This window comes from Schistocerca nitens, chromosome 2 (genome assembly GCF_023898315.1).
Source record: "Schistocerca nitens isolate TAMUIC-IGC-003100 chromosome 2, iqSchNite1.1, whole genome shotgun sequence".
Taxonomy (NCBI): Eukaryota; Metazoa; Arthropoda; class Insecta; order Orthoptera; family Acrididae; genus Schistocerca; species Schistocerca nitens.
The window spans coordinates 712,302,300-712,327,162 of NC_064615.1; the positions used below are offsets into that span (position 1 = coordinate 712,302,300).

Sequence of the window (24,863 nt, forward strand, 5' to 3'; positions counted from 1 at the left end):
AATTTTATTTTACTTGAAACAGCAAGTTATTAGCTAATAGGCAGTAAAGACTGCAAATTTTCTGAAGAATTCGTATTCTCCCGGTTACAAATAATCCCATCCACTATTAATCGCGAGATTTTTTTAAGAGGGGCAGGATGTCAAACTGGCCGACTGGGAGCAGGAGAGGCACCACAGGACATTTTAATTTCCACTGGCCTGAATATAGTTTGATGGCACCCATTACAAAATATTACACATTTGAATTTCACAGAGCGAAATACAGAGACATGCGATGGAAGAATGCTGTGTGAAGAGGCGTGACACTGCGTTTCTGCACATTTAAGACAAAATAACATGTCTTACATTCCCTCGATCATATATGTTTTATGTATCAGACTCATCAGAAAGATGTGCGCTACAAACTGAAGATATTTTTGAAAAGTCAATTTTTTAAATTTTTGGCGTCCTATCTCAAACGCTCGAGGGAGGGGGAGCGCCACTATCTAATATTGCCCCGGTTCGGAAATATCGTAGATCCGGACCTGATTCACAGAGCAGTCTGAGTTGTAGTGGGGAGGTGGTAGTCTCCACGTGACCCATGTTTATGTTAAGTGATTTTGCTGTTTCCGCTTCGTTTATTGCTCTCAAATCAAATGCAAGCAAAACAGATTTCTGTGGCCGGGGGAGCTATCAAGTGAATTAAAATACATTCACATAATTATGGAAGGCTAAAATATGTTATTAGTTTAAGATTTTATTTTGTTTCCACCTTTCTCACAGTCAAGCATTAATTGCCTTGCAGAGCAACGAAGTTATTTTTGTTGGTTTGTTAAAAGAATTTGACTTTTATTAATCTTTTCTGCTGAGACAGTCACTTATTGGAAACGAAGTGTTTCATTCCACACTATTGGCTAGTTTCAATTGTTCTCTACATTTCAAGTTCACATTTTCATCTTCTAGCCATAATAAAGAACCAAAGATAAGATAATGAGGTACTGGTACTCCAAGAAAATTTATATCTGAATGTGGACATGCGAATGTGCACTTTAAGCCGAATCATGCATTTTAGTATGGTTCACAAAATTCCCATGCTCTTGGAGTATCCTCTAATGTCTTGTTTCTTTTATGATATAATGTAAGATCTTTTGATGTTTTACACATACGAACGTACGGGCTTCCTGCGTCATCGTAGCTGCGCAAGCGCGGCAACGCCTGTCATCTGGTACAACTGCTGAAACGAATCTATTTCCAACAGGTCACGTGAAAATATTCCGAATGGTTGTTTGAAAAGCGTTGGATTCAAGTAAATTATATTTCCTTTTACACAAGATGAACTCTTTGTGTGAATGTCTGATCAATTTCTTAAATCACAGAGCGTTTGACTCTCATTCAAAATTCAAACCTTTGAGGATGACCATTTAGAATATTTTCAAGCCCAGAAGATCAGACATTTATGCCATTGTTGAAAATTTTACTGGCGCATTTGTATGCGCAAAAAAGATCAACATTATGTGTGAAAACTTAGCTTCTCTTGCAGCTTATTAATTTCAGGGGCCAATATTAAATGTGAAAGCTTTTCTTTTCTTGTAGCAATGCTATGTACATTAATTTAAACCATTACCTTTTCCTATTTGTGTGTTCGCGCTACTGAACAGTGATGTTGCTATTGGCTGACTACATCACGTGTCCTATGCTCTGAATATCCGCTGACATCGGCTGGCAATATCGCTTGACAAGAGCTACGACTGGCTTACAAAAGCGCATTGCAATCTCGATTTCAATCCTTCGGAAAGTAACATGCGGTGTTTGGTGGAATTCGAATTTATACTTTCGTAATACGAAAATAAGCAGTGTACACGTTGCTGCACATCAGACATCTTTCCAAATCGTGTTTTTTCCCCTGAGTTTCGTTTTCTAAAATGCCGGGAAATTCTATGCTGGTGTATAAATCCACAACTGTTGAAAGAATTGATAAGTTTTACAGTTCTGAGGAAAAGTATACTGTTACTTAACACGGAAAAAGTGTGTTTTCATCCGGGAGAAAGTGTATTTTTAACCGCTAATCCAGGAAAAATCCGGGAATTTTTTTTCCTCGTCCACCTATACACCCTGACTGTTGTACATTCATCATTTTCATGTTTCCCATTGCCTTTCTCCGGGTTTGCTGAATTGTTCAATACCGGATTTCGGCTTTGACTCATATCATAATGATATTGGGGTATGTGACACCATTCATCTATGAAACATTTCATTTTCTTTGTTTCTGCAGTGTCAGGAATATAAGCAAGGCTGAGAACACTACTAGCTTTCAGGCAAGTGAGGGTGGGGGAGAGCGATAGACGGCTGGGAGGGAAAGCTAGCAGATGCACAGGAGTTAACTGAGGCACTGGTAGGCTCATTTTAGATGCAGGTGGAGGGAGTTGTGCCCATTACACACTTGAATTGGAGGAGTGGACTGGGAGGAGATGGTAACAGAAGAGGAAGAAAACTGGAGAAGAAGGTGAGTGCAGAATGATTAAATTTAGGGTCGTGAGGCTGGGTTTGAGATGAACGGAGGGTAAGGACTATTGGAGATTGAAGATAGGATGATTACAAGATCATAGGATGTGTTAAAAGATTACCAAGGGCACTCTCGTGTATGTAATTCAGAGATGAATATAACAGAGGGAAACATTCCACGTGGAAAAAATATATTTAAAAAGAAAGATGATGAGACTTACCAAACAAAAGCGCTGGCAGGTCGATAGACACACAAAAAAAAAACACAAATATACACACAAAATTCTAGCTTTCGCAACCAACGGTTGCTTCGTCAGGAAAGAGGGAAGGAGAGGGAAAGATGAAAGGATGTGGGTTTTAAGGGAGAGGGTAAGGAGTCATTCCAATCCCGGGAGCGGAAAGACTTACCTTAGGGGGAAAAAAGGACAGGTATACACTCGCGCACACACACACATATCCATCCACACATACAGACACAAGCAGACATATCTTCCCTCTTTCCTGACGAAGCAACCGTTGGTTGCGAAAGCTAGAATTTTGTGTGTATATTTGTGTTTTTTTTGTGTGTCTATCGACCTGCCAGCGCTTTTGTTTGGTAAGTCTCATCATCTTTCTTTTTAGATATAATTCAGAGATGATCATGATTGGTGGGTGAGGAGGGAGGGTGTGGGGGGGAATCCAATGGTAAGGGTTGTGAAACAGCCATTGAAATTGAGCATGTCATTTTCAGTGCTCATGGTCACAGTTTAATGGTGACCATTTGAACATTCACTCAGGTGTACAGCTGGTTTGTGGTCTGGCAGACGGACTTTAAATCTTGAGCTTTCTGGGCTTGTGGCTCATGACATCACACTATGGGTACCAATTGGTGTCACTATGTCACACTCAGTAACTCATCTTGAGAGAGAGAGTGAGTGAGTTTAGTTTGCGGGGGGGGGGGGGGGGGCGGCAATACCCTACTGCATGGCAGCTATATTTCTGCTTAACTGTGGTGGCAAGTACGGATGGACAATAGCAGAGTGCAAACTCCATCCCTATGCTATTTATGCCAACAGTATATGGAATTAAGTTCAATGAGTGTAAAAGATATTAATGTAGCTACATAGCTACATATTTCTGCTTTTAAGCTTGTTCAGGAGGCAAATCACGGAACTAACAAGAACATAGACTACAAATTTAGGTGTTTTAAGATTTGGTTTTCACATAAAGTGCAAGAAGTTGAACAAGAAACACACTTTACGCAGGTTAACATAAAACCCCTCTACAAATATTAATGTCTTAATTTAGATAGGAAATCTGCATGTGTGCTATGTAATGAGGAGGCTATAAATTTTATAATCTAAAATATTATGTCCGAATTTTTTTATTATTATTATGTTTTTTTTTTTTTTCGGCAAAAATTTTCAAGTGTATGCTTACTTACAGTAAACAGTGCTACAGCAACCAACTGAAAATGGAAAAAAAAGACAGTAGTCATCTAATAGATTCTAGTACATAAAAATTCAAAGGGCTGGACTGTATCTACAGAAAGATCTGCTGGTTAACTGCTAATGCCCATTGATTTCTTATTTCTTCGTCCCATGGAGAAATGAGTATACGAAATACTCCATTATTATTGATGAAACTTCTTGGAAGATTAGTCTTGTTTTTAATCTGCGAGGAAGTATCATTTCAGAGCACAATCCACTGCAGAGTGAAAATCGATTCTAGGTTATTGTTGTTGTATATCATTTCACATAATTTTAATTTGTTCCACGTGACACACATTTGAAAATATGTTGATACTTTCACTAGAAAATTATGATTCAGTATTTGTTTGTTATAATTTCCACTTCACAAAAATATAGAATTCAAGCAAAGAAAATAGCTGTAAAGGAGATTTGAACCTGAGCTTTGTAGATTAGCAGTCTCTGATGCTACTCATTGAGTTATGGGAATGTTTAATTTTGGGCAAATTGTTTTGTACTTCACCGGGCTTGGAAATCATCAACTTTTTTGACATTTTCTTTTATAAAGTTGTCACTGTTTATTATGAAACTGTTACGTCTGAGCGCAGACTATCAAGTTTCACAAATATACATAAATAAATTCAAACAGGGCCAGCCCATAGGGTCCCCTTGCCAGATGAAAGCTCATATATACACTGACAGGTATAAAATATGTACAAGCTGGTATTTGACCAAAGTGCAAACACTTACAGTGTGTGTGTGTGTGTGTGTGTGTGTGTGTAACAAATCTGTCGGTAAAGTCTGGAAAAGAGTGACTCATTGAGCGTGACATCTACTGGCAGCACTAGGTGACATCATGAGCCGTGACCACGGAAAGTTCAGAATTTAACAGTGAGCTTTCTACATCTACATTTATACTCCGCAAGCCACCCAACGGTGTGTGGCGGAGGGCACTTTACGTGCCACTGTCATTACCTCCCTTTCCTGTTCCAGTCGCGTATGGTTTGCGGGAAGAACGACTGTCTGAAAGCCTCCGTGCGCGCTCTAATCTCTCTAATTTTACATTCGTGATCTCCTCGGGAGGTATAAGTAGGGGGAAGCAATATATTCGATACCTCATCCAGAAACGCACCCTCTCGAAACCTGGCGAGCAAGCTACACCGCGATGCAGAGCGCCTCTCTTGCAGAGTCTGCCACTTGAGTTTGTTAAACATCTCCGTAACACTATCACGGTTACCAAATAACCCTGTGATGAAACGCGCCGCTCTTCTTTGGATCTTCTCTATCTCCTCCGTCAACCCGATCTGGTACGGATCCCACACTGATGAGTATTACTCAAGTATAGGTCGAACAAGTGTTTTGTAAGCTACCTCCTTTGTTGATGGACTACATTTTCTAAGGACTCTCCCAATGAATCTCAACCTGGTACCCGCCTTACCAACAATTAATTTTATATGATCATTCCACTTCAAATCGTTCCGCACGCATACTCGCAGATATTTTACAGAAGTAACTGCTACCAGTGTTTGTTCCGCTATCAAATAATCATACAATAAAGGATCCTTCTTTCTCTGTATTCGCAATACATTACATTTGTCAATGTTAAGGGTCAGTTGCCACTCCCTGCACCAAGTGCCTATCCGCTGCAGATCTTCCTGCATTTCGCTACAATTTTCTAATGCTGCAACTTCTCTGTATACTACAGCATCATCCGCGAAAAGCCGCAAGAGACTTCCGACACTATCTACTAGGTCATTTATATATATTGTGAAAAGCAATGGTACCATAACACTCCCCTGTGGCACGCCAGAGGTTACTTTAACGTCTGTAGACGTCTCTCCATTGATAACAACATGCTGTGTTCTGTTTGCTAAAAACTCTTCAATCCTGCCACACAGCTGGTCTGATATTCCGTAGGCTCTTACTTTGTTTATCAGGCGACAGTGCGGAACTGTATCGAACGCCTTCCGGAAGTCAAGAAAAATAGCATCTACCTGGGAGCCTGTATCTAATATTTTCTGGGTCTCATGAAAAAATAAAGCGAGTTGGGTCTCACACGATCGCTGTTTCCGGAATCCATGTTAATTCCTACAGAGTAGATTCTGGGTTTCCAAAAACGACATGATACTCGAGCAAAAAACATGTTCTAAAATTCTACAACAGATCGACGTCAGAGATATAGGTCTATAGTTTTGCGCATCTGCTCGACGACCCTTCTTGAAGACTGGGACTACCTGTGCTCTTTTCCAATCATTTGGAACCTTCCGTTCCTCTAGAGACTTGCGGTACACGGCTGTTAGAAGGGGGGCAAGTTCTTTCGCGTACTCTGTGTAGAATCGAATTGGTATCCCGTCAGGTCCAGTGGACTTTCCTCTGTTGAGTGATTCCAATTGCTTTTCTATTCCCTGGACACTTATTTCGATGTCAGCCATTTTGTCGTTTGTGCGAGGATTTAGAGAAGGAATTGCAGTGCGGTCTTCCTCTGTGAAACAGCTTTGGAAAAAGGTGTTTAGTATTTCAGCTTTACGCGTGTCATCCTCTGTTTCAATGCCATCATCATCCCGGAGTGTCTGGATATGCTGTTTCGAGCCACTTACTGATTTAACGTAAGACCAGAACTTCCTAGGATTTTCTGTCAAGTCGGTACATAGAATTTTACTTTCGAATTCACTGAACGCTTCACGCATAGCCCTCCTTACACTAACTTTGACATCGTTTAGCTTCTGTTTGTCTGAGAGGTTTTGGCTGCGTTTAAACTTAGAGTGAAGCTCTCTTTGCTTTCGCAGTAGTTTCCTAACTTTGTTGTTGTACCACGGTGGGTTTTTCCCGTCCATCACAGTTTTACTCAGCACGTACCTGTCTAAAACGCATTTCACGATTGCCTTGAACTTTTTCCATAAACACTCAACATTGTCAGTGTCGGAACAGAAATTTTCGTTTTGATCTGTTAGGTAGTCTGAAATCTGCCTTCTATTACTCTTGCTAAACAGATAAACCTTCCTCCCTTTTTTTTATATTCCTACTAACTTCCATATTCAGGGATGCTGCAACGGCCTTGTGATCACTGATTCCCTGTTCTGCACTTACAGCGTCTGTTATTAGTAGGTCCAAGATGTTATCTCCACAAGTCGGTTCTCTGTTTAATTGCTCGAGGTAATTTTCAGATGGTGCACTCAGTATAGTGTCACTCGATGCTCTGTCCCTACCACCCGTCCTAAACATCTGAGTGTCCCAGTCTATATCTGGTAAATTGAAATCTCCACCTAAGACTATAACATGCTGAGAAAATTTATGTGAAATGTATTCCAAATTTTCTCTCAGTTGTTCTGTCACTAATGCTGCTGAGTCGGGAGGTCGGTAAAAGGAGCCAATTATTAACCTAGCTCGGTTGTTGAGTGTAACCTCCACCCATAATAATTCACAGGAACTATCCACTTCTATTTCACTACAGGATAAACTACTACTAACAGCGACGAACACTCCACCACCGGTTGCATGCAATCTATCCTTTCTAAACACCTTCTGTACCTATAACGATTTCGGCTTCGGTGCTTTCTATCAGCGCTTGAAGTTCCGGTACTTTACCAATGCAGCTTCGACAGTTTACAATTACAATACCGATTGCTGCTTGGTCCCCGCATGTTCTGACTTTGCCCTGCACCCGTTGAGGCTGTTGCCCTTTCTGTACTTGCCCAAGGCCATCTAACCTAAAAAACCACCCAGCCCACGCCACACAACCCCTGCTACCCGTGTAGCCGCTTGTTGCGTGTAGTGGACTCCTGACCTATCCAGCGGAACCCGAAACCCCACCACCCTATGGCGCAAGTCGAGGAATCTGCAGCCCACACGGTCGCAGAACCGTCTCAGCCTCTGATTCAGACCATCCACTCGGCTCTGTACCAAAGGTCCGCAGTCAGTCCTGTCGACGATGCTGCAGATGGTGAGCTCTGCTTTCATCCCGCTAGCAAGACTGGCAGTCTTCACCAAATCAGATAGCCGCCGGAAGCCAGAGAGGATTTCCTCGGATCCATAGCGACACACATCATTGGTGCCGACATGAGCGACCACCTGCAGATGGGTGCACCCTGTACCCTTCATGGCATCCGGAAGGACCCTTTCCACATCTGGAATGACTCCCCCCGGTATGCACACGGAGTGCACATTGGTTTTCTTCCCCTCTCTTGCTGCCATATCCCTAAGGGGCCCCATTACGCGCCTGACTTCGGAGCCCCCAACTACCAGTAAGCCCACCCTCTGCGACCTCCCAGATCTTGCAGACTGAGGGGCAACCTCTGGAACAGGACAAGCAGCCATGTCAGGCCGAAGATGAGTATCAGCCTGAGACAGAGCCTGAAACCGGTTCGTCAGACAAACTGGAGAGGCCTTCCGTTCAGCCCTCCGGAATGTCTTTCGCCCCCTGCCACACCTTGAGACGACCTCCCACTCTACCACAGGTGAGGAATCAGCCTCAATGCGGGCAGTATCCCGGGCAACCACAGTCGTAGTCCGATCGGGGGATGCGTGGACGAACCCCACAGTGAACCCCACAGTGATGCCCATTGGCAACAGCCTCAAGCTGATTGACATAACAGTTTTTTTTACAGAGATATAGTTCACTTAGCAAGTAAAATACTAAGTGCCGGAAACTTTTTCAAATGTTCTTTGTTGGACACACATTTCCAGCTTAGGACTGGCAACGAGTGATTTGTCTAAGGTGTATATTGTGACACCAGCATACTAGTGAAATGTTGTTTAACGTTAAAATCTCTCCCTCTCTCTCTTCCAATGTCCTCCCCCCCCCCCCCCCATCCCATCCCAATACTCCCTGTGCCCCGCCTCCCATCTGTGTCAACTGCGGAGAGGATCATTTCCCAACTTGTCGCACACTTAAGTGATATTGACTGAGATGAACAACAGATATCCCCACCAACCCCACCTTCACTACTCACCAAATTTGGTTTTGGAAACAAAAGTATTGTCTTGAAGACTTTTTGTGTACTGAAGTGGAATTGGTTTACTACTCTTTAATATCCTCCTGCCTTATTTGCACGTACATTCATGTGCTGATTGGCACTTGCAACTTCCGATGTGTTGATTATTTATTGCAATGTGTGTGTGTGTGTGTGTGTGTGTGTGTGTGTGTGTGTGTGTGTGTGTGTGTGTGTTTTAAGAGTTTTCTTTTATAAAATCTTATTTGTCTTGTGCAGTACAAAAGTTTTTATGTTATATGAATAAACAGAGTATTTTATTGTGTATCACCATAAGTATTAATTCTGAATTAATATTTTTCTTTCTTATTTCAGAAAAAGTATATGGAGTGTAAAAGGGACTTGGGATTTTGTATCCCAGGTTTCCAGGTGTACAAGATTTCAAATGGAAAACTAATGAAATATGGAAAAGATTATGGGAAACGCTTGAACAAAAGTTCAGTTATTGATGGTGAGAACTTTTGTAACATATTGTGTGTGTGTGTGTGTGTGTGTGTGTGTGTGTGTGTGTGTGTGTGTGTGTGTGGAGGGGGGGGGGGGCTGAGAGAGAAAGAATTGTGTAATTTTATATTTTTAACACTCCTGTTGATAACCCTTTTTCTTTTTTCCCCCAAACTAATTGACCACTAATAGACAAGCTGTTCACTGACACCAAACTCAATTGTCTTAATGTTTCAGAAAATACATGTATTGTTTAGCTTAGGGGTAAAAATTCATAAGGAATTTACCTAGAGATAAACATCAGTCTGCTATGAGTGATAAAGACAATTAGGGTGTGTTTGTGCTGGCCCCTCGCTGCTCGCCGGCACGGGGTGGCGATCGTGAAACAAGTCCACTGCACCTTATCAGTGCATTTAACCTGTACCATTGCTGCTCATGCCAATCCTTGTGCTAGGTGATGATGTCAACTTGAGTTGTGTTTTGCTACGCAACCATCAACACATGTCTTGAAACTTGAGTCGTGATTGGCTGCTTCAGGTTTACTCTGGCACTGCCATGTTTGACTGCTCCTTATTAAATGCTTTCACACAAAGCATACACATGCTTATACATTTCCATCTACATGCACAATGTGCAAACTACTGTGATGTGCATTTCGGAGAGTACTTCTCATTGTATCTTATATTAAGGTGAGTAATGTGGGAAAAATTACTTCTTAAATGCCACTGTGTGAGCAGATACTAAATTAATGTTACCTTTGTGATTATTGCAAGAGCTGCAGGGAGCAGTAGCATATTCTCAGATTCCTGCACTTAATATTGGCACTTGAAACTTTATAAGTAATCTATCGAATGTGTTCGTGTGTTACTTCCCAGTATCCTACCAATGAAATCAACATATGCAGGTAGTTATGTTGTGAGAACTGTAAGTAATGATTATCAAAGAGGAACATATTTCAGCTGCTTTTGGATACAAAGCTATCTAGGACGAGAGGCATACAGAAATTGTAAGTGCTTCCTGGTCAATAATATTACATGTAATAATTTTTTGTAATTAGTTTGTCTGTTTCTGTTATTGTATTCTTTTTTCATTAGAATTCTTCTTCTTCTTCTTCTTCTTCTTCTTCTTCTTCTTCTTATTCATGTTCATCATGAGCTAGCAGGGTCTGCTTGTTGGCACATCTGCCTCAATTTTGGTCTGTCGAGGGCATCTTCATATGTGGCATTGATAAATTCCATAGCCTTCTCTATACGGTCGGTCCATTCTGTTTTGCATCTGCCACGAGGTCGTTGGCCATTTATGTCTAGGTGCATAGCTGTTCTTGCCACCAAGTCTGCGTTACTGTGCATGACGTGTCCATACCATCTTAGCCTGCTTTCCTGTAGTTAGTCTGTGGTGGGTGCAGCTCCAAGTCACTGTCGAACTTTGCCGTCTGTTGGATGGTCAGATCGGGTAAGACCAAGGGACCATAGGAGCATGTGCGTTTCCATCACGTGGAGATTCTGCTCATGCTTCGTTGTCATTGGCCAACATTCCAACCCATAAAGTGTGACTGGGCATACTACAGTCTCTCACGTCCGTCGGCCATCATAATTTAATATATTATTATTGTTGTTGTTATTTTTTGATTGTTGCCGACTTACATGGTGGGCCTTGATAAAAATGATATTTCATTCAATTTTGATTTACGATTAGATGCTTTTTTGAAGTTCTCCTTTTTAACAATATTAATCTTAAATTATTTGTGACGTTAATGAATGTTAGACTCGCTGAATCTTAAAACATGAGCATATAAGCTGAACAATGTAATAAACTTTTCATATTAATTTCCTCGGCTAGTCAGCTCACTTTAAAGTAAAAGATCTTTAGTTATTAATTACAATTGCGGCCCACACACGCGCGAGCTTATTTTTTCTCACCTCCGTTAACCATTGCCTTGTAGTCGGAGTCCTGGCTCTGGCTGTCGGCTATGGTACTGAAAATCAGAATCTTAAAGCTACGTATTTCTGCAACTTCGTGCGGCTGTGGAGAAAAATTTATATTATGTTATAGCGGACGAGTTTTTAGCTTCTGCTAATTTTTCATAAGTTAATATCGCCACGTAATGGCGTCGCTGGCTGCATCGGCCGTTGCAATTGTTGAACTGTAAATTACTTGAATGCAGGTTAATTCAAGGAAGGCGGACATGAAATCGGGATCACCTCATACAAATTAAAAGTGCACAATACTATTAAATCAATATATTATCTGCTTAACTTATACAAATATGCTTACATTTGCCAGCACTCGCAAGATGTCCGTCTACACACAATCAAGACAAGAGAAGAAGTGAAGACGACTAAAAAATTAACAAAAGAGCGTATCTTGTCGTCTCTGTAGATCATTTTGTTATATTTCTATTTGCACTCGAAACTTACACAGAGAAATTATTATTTTACGGGTACATTATAAAAATAATCTGTATCATTAAAGTTTTAAATGTCTCTTCTTTATAAATACTGTTTTTTTAAGTGTTTTCTTATCACCTCACTGGGGACGCTATACTGCCCCCCAAAATGTTTATGTCATAAAAAATGTTCGTGTTTTTTGACATAAATATTTCCTATTTCATGTCCACAGTGTCCACACACAAATTTTTCTTTCACAGTCTACATATGTCACATCGTATGTTTAAACCGTTGTAATTACTGAGGTTTGTTGCACACAAAGTGTAATACAGATGAAGTTATTTACATAACAATATAATATACATTTGGTTACGTATACAGTCATGTACAAAAGGACATAGAATACAATTAGTTTCATTTTGGCTGCTTCTTTTTAGGGTTGCAACTTTTGCAGTGTTCAAAGGTATACAATCACGAGTTAGTGTGTAGTACTTGAAGTCCCAGGGGTGTCAACTGTTCGCTTCCCATTTGGCGCAGCCATAGGGAAACACTGGGGAAAACCTCGGCGGAGCGACAGACTAACTGCTTTGGTTACTTTCACTTAAATATTTCTGGGATGTCATTGGAGTACAGGATGTGCATACATTACGAATGTTTTGTTGCACTATGCAAAGAAATGAGGTCATTATAACAATTGAGTGCGGTGTCGTTGATGCTCTACGCCGCGACGTTTAGCTCGTGACGGTGCCGGTTGGTGTGTTTAGTGCTCGGTGTTCGCGGCGGCTGCGGAGAGGTCAACGCCCGATCGATGCCAGCGTGTCTCTCGCCGTCGCGTAACATCAGAATCAGCTGATTGGCTGCATGGTTGGCGATGCGTTTCTGTCTCGTCCGGGCGTGATGGAGTGGGATATATCCGCCCCCCGCACTTGTTGGCAGGAGTCAGCTTTGCTACGCATCTCCGACGTAGTACATGAAACGTACACACAACCAACATAATATTTGTTTCCCACTGCAGATGGCTATGCTAGTGGGAAAGAAGCATTTATTAGTGCGGCAGTTGTTGTTAAGTTTTCGCCAATTTCCAAGTGTCAAGCCAGCATTGTCCTGCAGAATACATGACATGGATCTTCTCCCGTGAGTGCAATTTTGATGTCTCCCGTGAATGCAGTTTTGATGCACCACTGTTTCCATTACACATCAGTTTTTGTCTTGATAAAATTATTTATGTTTTCGCTGCACACGCAGGCACTGGTGAGTGTCCCAATACGAGCTTAGCACAAACATTCGCCGTTTCTGCGGTCGCGGTTTTGCAACAGTCCACGCATCGCATTCTAGTCTTGCATTATTGTACTCACTGAGATTACAGTCTGTCCCAAAAATATTGACTGTGGGTTCACTTCACGTTAACAGTTCACATTTATAAGCAAATTCACAGTTTTTCGTGCGTAATATTGGCGTTTGGCGTCCTTACCGCTGTTGAACGTTCAATACTAGCACTTCATTGTCCGTATCATAGTTTCGCCTTCACAGTTTTTCACACTGCTTAAAGTAACTGTTTTGATTAGTTCACAAACACTAATGTATTTCATTCAGTCTGAACTGGATTTTGGCTCGTGCTGGATTTTACCAGTCTCTCGCACTAATTATCTCTAATTATCTAATTTTCCACTTAGAGTCTTACTTGCCTCCAGATTTTTTGACTATACAATTGTATTTCCGTCTCATCTGAGGTAAGTCCCCATGTCATGTCTGCCCACTCATTGCGTACTTGCCCTCCAGAGCCAGGCTCGACTTTATAAAACTTTGCCTCTCACATTATTGTACACATTTTATAATCTAGGCCTAGCGTGCTAGTTCCTAGATTAGTGTTAATTTGTGACTTTTGTTTACACGATACATTCGTGCAAATATCTGCCTTAGCAGATGGCAATATATTTTAACAGTGCTTAGCGGTAGTCGCGTTTACTGATTTGTCTTGTACCTTGTTCACAACAAATGAGGTACCTTAGGTGATGTACACCCAGCACTCATGTTGTATAGTAAATTATGATTGAGCATATTTCAGGATCGGTATAGACATAAATACATGGAACAACATATACACTATAATATTGAATTTCGTAAGTTTCATTACTACTACAGTTCAAAAATATTCATGACACACTAATGAAAAATTCTTTCATCATTACATGCTGTTGAATTTTTTTAAAAATATTTTTTAAAGCATTTTTAAAAATGAAATTTGTGAAATATTCTTAAACCTACGTTCATTTTTTTTGTGTAATTACTTTAAAATTACTGTTATTCCTTAACATCTACAAAATTAAATCGCACTAATCTTGTGTGCCTGATCGTCTTTACCTCTTACACTAAAATCTGAACATTTACACACAGAAAAAAAATTTCACTATAAACTTAACCTACTACTCATATATATGTAAAGTTGCTCTACTGCGCTAACTTCTTTAAGTCTTTGTAAGTATTTTTCTTGTTTCCTTCGTAATTGCCTCCTGCTTTGACCACGGGATGGTGTAGTTAGCGTGACAGGAAGTATCGTGAGGTACCACTTCGATGTTATAGGTGTAGCCTTACACCGGGTTTTTCCGAAAACACATTCTCATAATCTGTAAGTAGCTGAGTCAATTCGTTTTGTTGTGCTTCAGTCAAATGTTCTGACTCCCTGACTTTCATGGCTATCAGTTTCCTTTTTTCCTCTTTGTCGTCAGTAATAAATTCTTTATAATATGCTTGTCTTGTACTTAAGTCAGAATACAAATTCATTACCCGTATTCCTTCGAATCTCGACTGAAAGCTCCGGCAATATTTACCGTGCACTTCCTGGGTCCTCAACAATGGCAAAATTACACGTCTACCCTCATTCATAAGGCTTACTTCCCCGCACAAGAGGTCGATTTTTACGTCCCTCTGGCATAAAAACTCCATCCCCAGGATGCAAGCAACACCTAATCCCTTAACTACTAGGAACGAGCTTTTCATTGCTTCATTTCCTACCGTAAACTCGACTTGCACCTGGTGCTTTATGATATGAGATTGTGCACCTATTGCACCTGTTACACGACAATTCTTCACTGGCAATACTGGTATTCTGTTATTTTGACTCAAGTACTTGTAAAAATTTGCACACATGACATTGGTTGACGCACCGGTATCGACTATTATCTGTATTGGTGTTCCGTACATATCTGCTTGCAATATAGCCTGCACAACAGTTTCGTCGGTTCGGTTACATTTCTGCGGTATGTCTGCAAGTTCCTTTTCTATTTTTATTCCCTCATTGTATCTCAGCATACAAAGTTTATGGCTGTCATCCGTGAATGTGCCCTCACTACACCATCCTGCAGCCAACAACGGAGTGCGTATTGTGGCTGTCTTTAGTTTAACAGATGAGCATTAGTGGGTTGACAGTTGTCTGTCACTTCCACTAACCTCACATTGTGGTTCTGGTTGTTGTTGTTGTTGTTGTTGTTGTTGTTGCTACTGTTAGGTTGGCCGCCCTGCCACCCCGATGGTGTATTTTGATACTGTGTATGGCCCTGGTTTTGCGGTGGTCGGTTGTAACTTCCTGACATGTTCTGTGATGGACCTGGGTTGGCGTTCCATTGTGGCGCTGTGTTTTGTTGCCACTGTGGTGTCGGTTCATTACTACCACACCACTGGTTTGGGTTGTTCCGCCAATTCGGATTGCCATTACCATTATATCCATTAGTCATGCGTCCATCATGATGTCTCTTTCGATTTTGACGATTATAACCGTTGCCTTTATAACCATTGCCATTGTTTGTGCCTCGATTCTGTTGCCGTTGCTCTTGCCTATTCCCGTTACCATTTGGTACTAAGTTACTACCGTTACTGTGGCTGCCATTGTAATAGGCTTTTTGTTGATTACAGCCTGCATGATTCCTCTTGTTTTCGGTTTTCATATCTTCGATCAATAAGTCAACATAATCCACTATTTCCATGAATTGTTCTATATCGTATTCCGGCACATTGATGAAATATCTTTTAATTTCACTTGGCAACTTCATTTTTATTAACCTGATTATGTCACGTTCGGACATTGGCTCGTCCCAGTACCTGGTTTTGTTTATATACTTTTCAAAATATTTGCGTAACGTTCCCACCTTAGGATTGTACATTTCTGGACTGTACAACTCGTTTCGTAGTCCTTCTTGGACACTATCGGACCAGAATTTTTGCAAGAATGCACCTTCAAACTGTTGCATCGTTAGACATTTTTTGGACACGTCGGTGGCCCACAGTGCCGCGTCACCTTGAATAAAGGAGACCATGAACTGTATTCTTTGTCTTTCCGTCCATGTCCTGGGAAACACATTCCTGAAGCTCTTAATAAATACCACAGGGTGGACATTTCGTTTTTCGCTATTGAAGGGTTGGAATGGCCTGTGTTTTATTACATTGTCCTCTTTTTTGCACATCCGAATGCTATATTCTGAGACATTCATTACTTCGTGATGTGCGCTGCACGGTATCGCATGTTGTTCGTGCCCGTAATTCACCTTAGGTTGTGGTTGCGCACTCGCACCCTGCATACAGTCTGCGTTATTATAGTAATCAGTATGTGGAGTCGGATTCATTATCTGTCCGCCACAGTTTACATTGCTTTCCAACGCAGACAGTCTCCGCGCGACCTCCTGTTGCCAATTCAGCAACTCCGCTGTCACACGGGATTTGATCTGTGTTAATTCGGCGAGTAGTGCGGCAGCGCTAGCGTCAATATTTACACTCGCGGCCGCAGTCGCTTGTTCTACAGCTGTTTTTACGTCGCTTTCAATCTTTGCAGATATCTCGCGATCTTTTACTTCTAGCCATTCATTTAATTCTTTTTCGACATTTTGAGCTTGCACTTCCAAATATGCGTCAATACTTTTCCGTGCATCTATCTCCACATTATCCACGCGGTTGGTTAAAGTCTGGACATTGTCTTCAAGCCTAACCTGCGATATCTGTAATTTTTGCATCTCGCCGGCTAAACTTTGCACAAGATCAGGTATTTCTTTGCAAGCGTCCCGCATCTCGGCAAGTTCGCTTTGGATACTGTGTAGCTTCACTTCACAGCGCTGCTCTTGCTCAATGAGCTTTTGCGTTGATTTTTTCTCCTGCTCATGTAGCATCTGAGCCAGTTTTTCGTCTCGTTGTTTTTCCCTCTGTTCTGACATTCTTTCTCTTTCCCTTTCTTTCTGTTCTCTTTGTTGCTCTTGCTCATAGAGCATCTGAGCCAGTTTCTGATCTCTCTCCCTCTCTCTTTCTTCTAACCTGCGCAGAAATTCTGCAAATGGGTCTGCAATCGGTGAGCATACTGGTGCCCCGCTTAATCTAGCACTCGATTGACCCCCCTGCCCAGGCAGTGGAGTTCTTTTTATTCTATTCCCATTCTGCTGTGGAGCGTCATTCACCATCCACAGATCCCCGCCCCCCGCTCCGGAAATTATGTTATCCGAGGCGGTGGCTTGGGATTAGTTTGCGTATTGCAAATGATCCTCACTTTCCATATTAACAAAATTTTGTTAGTCTGGCACGGATGCTTTAGCTTGTCCTACCTTACCCATAATAAATTCACTTTAAGCCACTGACGAATCTTTAACACTGATACACGCACGAATAATTATCCCCTTCAAAAATAAACATAAATACAAAAAGATTAATTTGCACTTTACTTACTGTTTTTTCACCGAAGGTATCTCATGGGCATATGGGTTCGATATTGCACAGAGCTACACAGGATGCTTGCACAATAGGCGTTACCTTTATTTTTCTTTCTCGTAATCCTTTTTCCTTTGTACACTTTTTCTTCTCCAGCTCTCCTCAGGGTGTGGTTTTGTTGTTGTACATGTAAAAGAATTCATATGGGCATTAATATTTTACAACAATTAGACACATACATAATTGCATTCATTACAATAGAGTCAGATTTAGTAAATTTTGTATTTTCTTTGTTTGGCCCCATGTTGCGGTGCCAATCTCGCGTCCGTCGGCCGTCATAATTTAATATATTATTATTATTATTATTATTATTATTATTATTATTATTATTATTTTTATTTTTATTTGATTGTTGCCGACTTACATGGTGGGCCTTGATAAAAATGATATTTCATTCAATTTTGATTTACGATTAGATGCTTTTTTGAAGTTTTCCTTTTTAACAATATTAATCTTAAATTATTTGTTACGTTAATGAATGTTAGACTCGCTGAATCTTAAAACATGAGCATATAAGCTGAACAATGTAATAAACTTTTCATATTAATTTCCTCGGTTAGTCAGCTCACTTTAAAGCAAAAGATCTTTAGTTACTAATTACAATTGCGGCCCACACACGCGTGAGAGTATTTTTTCTTAACTCCGTTAACCATTGCCTCGTAGTCGGAGTCCTGGCTCTGGCTGTCGGCTATGGTACTGAAAATCAGAATCTTAAAGCTACGTATTTCTGCAACTTCGTGCGGCTGTAGAGAAAAATTAATATTATGTTAATAGCGGGCGACTTTTTCGCTTCTGCTAATTTTTCATAAGTTAATATCGCCACGTAATGGCGTTGCTGGCTGCATTGGCCGCTGCGATTGTTGAACTGTAAATTACTTGAATGCAGGTTAATTCAAGGAAGGCGGACATGAAATCGGGATCACCTCTTACAAATTAAAAGTGCACATTACTATTAAATCAATATATTATCTGCTTAACTTATACAAATATGCTTACATTTGCCAGCACTCGCAAGATGTCCGTCTACACACAACCAAGACAAGAGAAGAAGCGAAGACGACTAAAAAATTAACAAAAGAGCGTATCTTGTCGTCTCTTTAGATCATTTTGTTATATTTCTATTTGCACTCGAAACTTACACAGAGAAATTATTATTTTACAGGTACATTATAAAAAAAATCTGTATCATTCAAGTTTTAAATGTCTCTTCTTTATAAATACTGTTTTTTAAAGTGTTTTCTTATTACCTCACTGGGGACGCTATAAGTCCTATAAACCTTTGACTTAAGGCATAAAGGCATGCGGTGGTCATTAGAATATCAGCATGAAAACAGGGTGAGAAATGTGGTGAGTGAAGTACATGTGGATAAATAAACACAATTATGATAATAATTTTGAGTTGAATCTTTATATAAAATATTCTGGTTCAATAATGTTTAAAATTAACTGGAAAATTTAAGACATTCGTAACTACCTGAAAAAGTGCTCTGAATAATTTTTGAGGTGCCGTTATGACTTGTGAAACTATCAGCAGTGTGGAAAATCTGTATTTAAATGGAGTGGCCATACCTCATCTCCTTTCTCGTTGTCAGTAACAACACTTGTGGCAAAAAGAGCCACTATCATTGTCATCAGACGTTGCATAGAACGTAGTTTGCTTCACAAACTGCAAGTAATTCCTCAACTAGTGATGTGAGCAAGGCAGCTGCAGGGCAAAGGCTTCTAACAGGAAAGTGAGATGCTGTGTGAGCACAAGGCTGCAGCGTAATTGCAACAAGGCTCCCTGCAGGCAACAAATTGGAATGTGCCCGCAGCATGGCTGCAGCTTAAATGTATCCTTAATATAGTGGATTAACAGTGAAATTTATGTAGTCAATAACATGATGATGTAATGAAAGTAACAGTTAGTTTAGTTTCTAACTTGACAGTAATCTTGAAATAGTGGGGGTCAGCATACAAGCAAATCATATTGTGTGGGAAAAATAAATTGTTTGTTTGATGAAAAATAGACATAAATGTATCAAAAATTGGGTAAACAGTCAATGTGGACCTCATTGGCCTCAAGCTGTTTTACATACATCACAGCAAATAAATTGCCTTCCTGTTTAACGTAAGCCTTGAGCAGTGCTATTGATTAGTCAGTTGCAACAAGCAATATTTTGTGTGCACATTTATTGTCCTTCCCACCACGTTTTACCGTGGGCTGTATGACAGATCAGTCTGACACCATGATCAACATTCCATATTTCACATGAAATCATCGAGAACAATTTTGTCATTGCAAGGAACTGCCAAATTACATGACAGTCGGTAAGAAAAATGTCAACATGAGGCAAATGCGGAAGGCAATAAAAAAACTGTTCCCAGAATTCGAACTATTAATTTATTTTTGCTCATTTCATCTACATCTGCATGCCACTGTGAGATTCATAGCGAAGGATATGCCCCATTGTACCAGTTACAATGGTTTCTTCCCATTCTATTCACATATGGAGCATAGTAAGAATGATTGTCTGAATGCCTCTGACCGTGCAGTAATTATTCTAATTTTATCCTCAAGATCCCTGTGTGAGTGAGGGTTTTAGTATAATTCTGGAGTCATCATTTAAAGCTGGAACCAGTTCTTGAAATACTGTTAAGACTCTTCCAGAGTCTTCCAGTTCACTTCCTTCAGTTTCTGTGACACTCTCCCATGGATCAAACAAACCTGTGACAGTTCATGCTGCCCTTCTCCGTATACGTTCAATATCCTCTGTTAGTCCTATTTGGTATGGGTTCCACACATTTGAGCAATATTGTAGAACAGGTTGTATGAATGATATGTAAGAATGTCCGCTGTGCTTTCCCAGCATTCTACCAATAACCTGAAGTCTGCCCCCCCCCCCCCCCCACCCTTGTAGGTCTGGGGGTTAGAATAGGCCGAGGTATTCCTGCCTGTCGTAAGAGGCGACTAAAAGGAGTCTCACACGTTTCGGCCTTTGTGATGGTCCCCTGTAGGGTTTGACAGCCAGTTTTCAAAATTTTTCTGAAGAGTGAGTCAATTGGCGAAGGGCGCCTTACGTGGTGCATCGTGTTCATCGTGCATAGAGATCTTTAGCCTGCTTTCTCATTGTCGCATTGTAGTCCGCTCTTTCTCCATCTCTTGGGCGAGGACACCTTCCTCGGTGCGTTTTCCACCACGCACTAATTAGTATCACTTTCTGTGCTGACGATGGCCATGGACTTCTTTGCACCTCATCCAACACGGTAGCCAGTCCATTGTGGTGGGGCTGCCAGGTATCCTGTTGGTTATAGCCCCCTGACAACACAAGGATTGCTGTGCTGATGCTTGCCCTGTTAACTCCCCACATATGCCAAGGAGTAGATGCCCGTCATCCTAGGGCATCTGCACTCCCAGTGAGGGCCATCCTGCCAGGTGGCATTTGCTGCGGCAGGATGGGGCCTGTGGGGAGGTCCCCCGGTCAGAGTGGGTGGCATCAATGTGGATGACATGCCATGAAGCGTAGTAAGTCATCTCTTGCTGGTGGTCCACTGCCAGCAGTCTGTAAGCGGGCAAAGTCTAACTTCAGTGCTAAGAAATATGACCCCAAGTCGTTGCCCTCCCTGGCCAACCCACAGGAGGAATGCCAGGCTGAGGATGACAGTGAAGCTTATTCTCCCCGGTACCTCATATGTACGAGAGTTGATGGGGAATCTTTCATGTCCTTGAAGCCTCAGTTTTCTGTGGAGCATTTAGAGGACAAGTTTGAGGAGGTGGAGGGATTGTCCAAAATGCGCTTTGGGTCAGTTTTGATAAAAACAGCATCCTCTGCCCAGTCACGGGCATTACTCGCTTGTGGCAAGTTGGGGGATTTTTCTGTCACCATCACGCCCCATAAGAGTTTAAATATGGTCCAAGTTATTATATTCCACAGGGACCTTCTTTTGCAGTCTGACGATGAGCTGCACTACAATTTAGAGCGGCGAGGTGTTCATTTCGTCTGGTGCGTCCATCTGGGTCCAAGGGATAACCAGGTTGCCACTGGTGCCTTCATCTTGGCCTTCAAGGGTGACACATTGCCCGAGAAGGTCAAGGTGATGGTCTACCGCTGTGATAGATAGATACAACTCTGCAAGATGAACCTGAAGATTCATACCGCTGTGATGTCCAGCCATATATCCCTCCCCCCAGAGCGGTGCTTTAAGTGCTGGAAGTTCGGCCGTATGTCTTCCTGCTGTACTTCCAGCATCACAAGTCGAGATGGTGAACATGCACTCCATCCCAATACGCGCTATGCCCCGCCTCCCATCTGTGTCAACTGCAGAGAGCATCATTCATCTTACTCACCAGACTGCAGGATTTTACAGAAAGAGAGGAAAATCATTGAATATAAGACCATGGACCGACTGACCTACACTGAGGCTAAGAGGAAATTTGAGCGCTTACAACCTGTGGCTATGACTTCCTCATAAACCACCACTACGAGAACAGTTGTCGCCCCATCAGTTCCTCGAATTCCTGTCGTCTCTCAGAACCAAGAGACTACACCTGCCCCATTGTTGGTGGTGGTGGTGGGGGGGGGGGGGGGGCATTTCCCTCTCTTGCTCCAGCACCACCTACTTCAGGAGCAACACCCCCAACTATCAGGGATTTCAGTCCTCACTTCTGAGCCAGAGAAGCGCAAGGCTTCTTCGGCTCCTCTCGCTAGGAAGGAGTCCTTTGGGCCACTCCCTTCTCAGGTTTCTGCTAGTGGGAAAGGTGACACCCACCATTGGCTAAAGAGTCCAAAAGCAGATGGTCATAGGGCTTCATGCTCATCCTGAGTCTCAGAGACTGAGCCAGTGAAGTCCTCCCAATCAGAGAAAACCAAGGAACAGCGCGAGAAAACTAAAAAGAAGACCCCCAAGAACAAGGAACTTGTGCTGGCACCCACACCACCACTACCTGCAAGCTCTGTGTCTGAGGACGGGGTTGAGATTCAGGCGCCTGCTGAGGACCTAGATCTCGCCAGACGCTCAAGACACAATGGATATAGACTGCTCAGGCAAAAAGTTGGTGGCAGCAGGTGACCCTGAGGCATAAACTGCCTCATTGAGTGTTCCATGCCTTCCCAGTCTCATGTCGTCATCATCCTCCAGTGGACTTTCGGCTGTTTCTTTCCACTGCCTGGCTGAGCTACAGCAACTGCTAAGCTTTACACCTGCTTTCTCCATTGCCCTCCAAGAAACCTGGTTCCTGACTATGCGAAACCCTGCCCTCCACGGCTATAAGGGATATTACAGGAACTGTAACGACTATAATAGAGTGTCAGGTGGAGTTTGTGTTCATGTCCTAAACTCAGTCTGTAGTGAACCTGTGTCCCTTCAAACCCCACTTGAAGCTTTGGCTGTCAGAATACGGACAATGCGGGAAATAACTGTCTGCAATGTATATCTTCCTCCAGATGTTGCTGTACCCCTGAATGTATTAGCTGTACTGATCAACTCCCTAAACCTTTCCTACTTTTGAGAAGTTTTAATGCCCATAACCCCTTGTAGGGTAACATAGTGCTTACTTGCCGAGGCAGAGATGTCGAAACTTTACTGTCTCAGTTTGACTTCTGCCTCTTAAATACTGGGGCTGCCACACATTCCAGTGCGGCTTGAGGTAGTTACTCGGCCATTGATTTATCAATTTGCAGCCCAGGACTTCTCCCATCTATCCACTGGTGGAGAGCACATCACGACCTGTGTGATAGTGACCACTTCCTCATCTTCTTCTCACTGCCCCGGTGTCAGGCCCATGGATGCCTGCCCAGATGGGCTTTAAACGAGGAGGATTGGGAAACTTTCACCTCTGATGTCACCATTGAAACTCCCCAACAAGGTAACATCGATGTGATGGTTGAGCAGGTGACTGCCACAATTGTTTTTGCAGCAGAAACTGCAATCCCTCACTCTTTAGGGTGCACCCGGCGAAAGACACTCCCTTGGTGGTTGCTGGAAGTCGCTGAGGCAATTAAAGAGCGTGCTGTGCACCGACGCAAACATGATTGCCGAGCACTTTGCCGAGCACTTTGCTCGAGCCTGTGCGTCGGAGAACTACCCCCAGCCTTTTGCACCCTCAAGCGGGGGATGGAAAGGAAAGTACTCTCATTCACTACATGTCAGAGTGAACCTTATAACGCCCGATTTACCGAGTGGGAGCTTCTCAGCTCACTTGCACATTGCCCCGACACAGCTCCTGGGCCTGATCGGATCCACAGTCAGATGACTAAACATCTCTCGCCTTACTACAAGCGCCATCTCCTCGTCATCTTCAACCGGATTTGGTGAGGGGGGGGGGGGCTTTCTATCGCAATGGCGGAAGAGCACCATTGTTCCACTGCTCAAACCCAGTAAAAAACTCACTTGCTGTGGATAGCTATCGGCCCATCAGCCTCACCAACGTTCTTTGTAAGCTGCTGGAATTTATGGTGTGTTGGCAGTTGGGTTGGGTCTTGGAGTCACGTGGCCTACGGGCTCCATGTCATGGCGACTTCCGCCAGGGGTGCTCTACCACTGATAATCTTGTGTCCCTCGAGTCTGCCATCGGGACAGCCTTTTCCAGACCCCAACACCTTGTTGCCGTCTTTTTTTGATCTATGCAAAGCATGTGACACCACCTAGCAACATCATATCCTTGCCACATTGTATGAGTGGGGGTCTCCAAGGCCCGCTCCCGATTTCTATCCAAAATTTCCTGTCGTTCTGTACTTTCCGTGTCCAAGTTGGTGCCTTCCATAGTTCCCCCATATCCAGGAGAATGGGGTCCCGCAGGGCTCTGTCTTGCGTGTATCACTATTTTTAGTGGCCATTAATGGCCTAGCAGCAGCTGTAGGGCCATCTGTCTCACCCTCTCTGTGTGCAGACAGCTTCTGCACTTCATACTGCTGCTCCAGTACTGGTGTGGTGTTGCTGAGCAGTGCCTACAGGGAGCCATCCACAAGGTGCAGTCATGGGCTCTCATGCACAGCTTCCATTTTTTGGCTGTTAAGTCATGTCATGGCGTCGTACCATTTATCTTTATGATGATCCACTCACTGTAGTGGAGACATATCAATTCTTAGGACAGGTTTTCAGTACATGATTGACTTGGCTACCTTACCTTCATCAGCTTTAGTGGAAGTGCTGGCAGCACCTCAGTGCTCAATGCTTGCCAGTTACGTTGCACACATTTGTAGTTCTCCTGCTCATCTGAATTTGATGTTCGTGTCTGGTTCCTTCAATGTGAATGGGAGTCCTTCCCGTTACCAACTCTCCTCGAGGTCCATTCACATACACCTATGTGGTGTACACCAAGGCCGCAGATTTTTCTGGACCTTTAATATGGCCCTAAGGACTCAGTTAACCCTGCAGCTCTCTGCTATCACTTCCTC

General features: G+C 42.4%; 1 protein-coding gene across 2 annotated transcripts in view; it reads left to right on the plus strand.

Moving 5' to 3' along the window:
* The window catches only part of LOC126236876 (inositol polyphosphate multikinase), a 134,510-nt gene that overhangs the window by 91,642 nt on the left and 18,005 nt on the right, over positions 1-24,863 (plus strand). For both annotated transcript variants that reach the window (XM_049946500.1, XM_049946499.1), the window contains exon 5: positions 9,233-9,368. In XM_049946500.1, the coding sequence (XP_049802457.1) occupies positions 9,233-9,368 (136 nt within the window). The remainder of the gene's footprint in view (positions 1-9,232; positions 9,369-24,863) is intronic.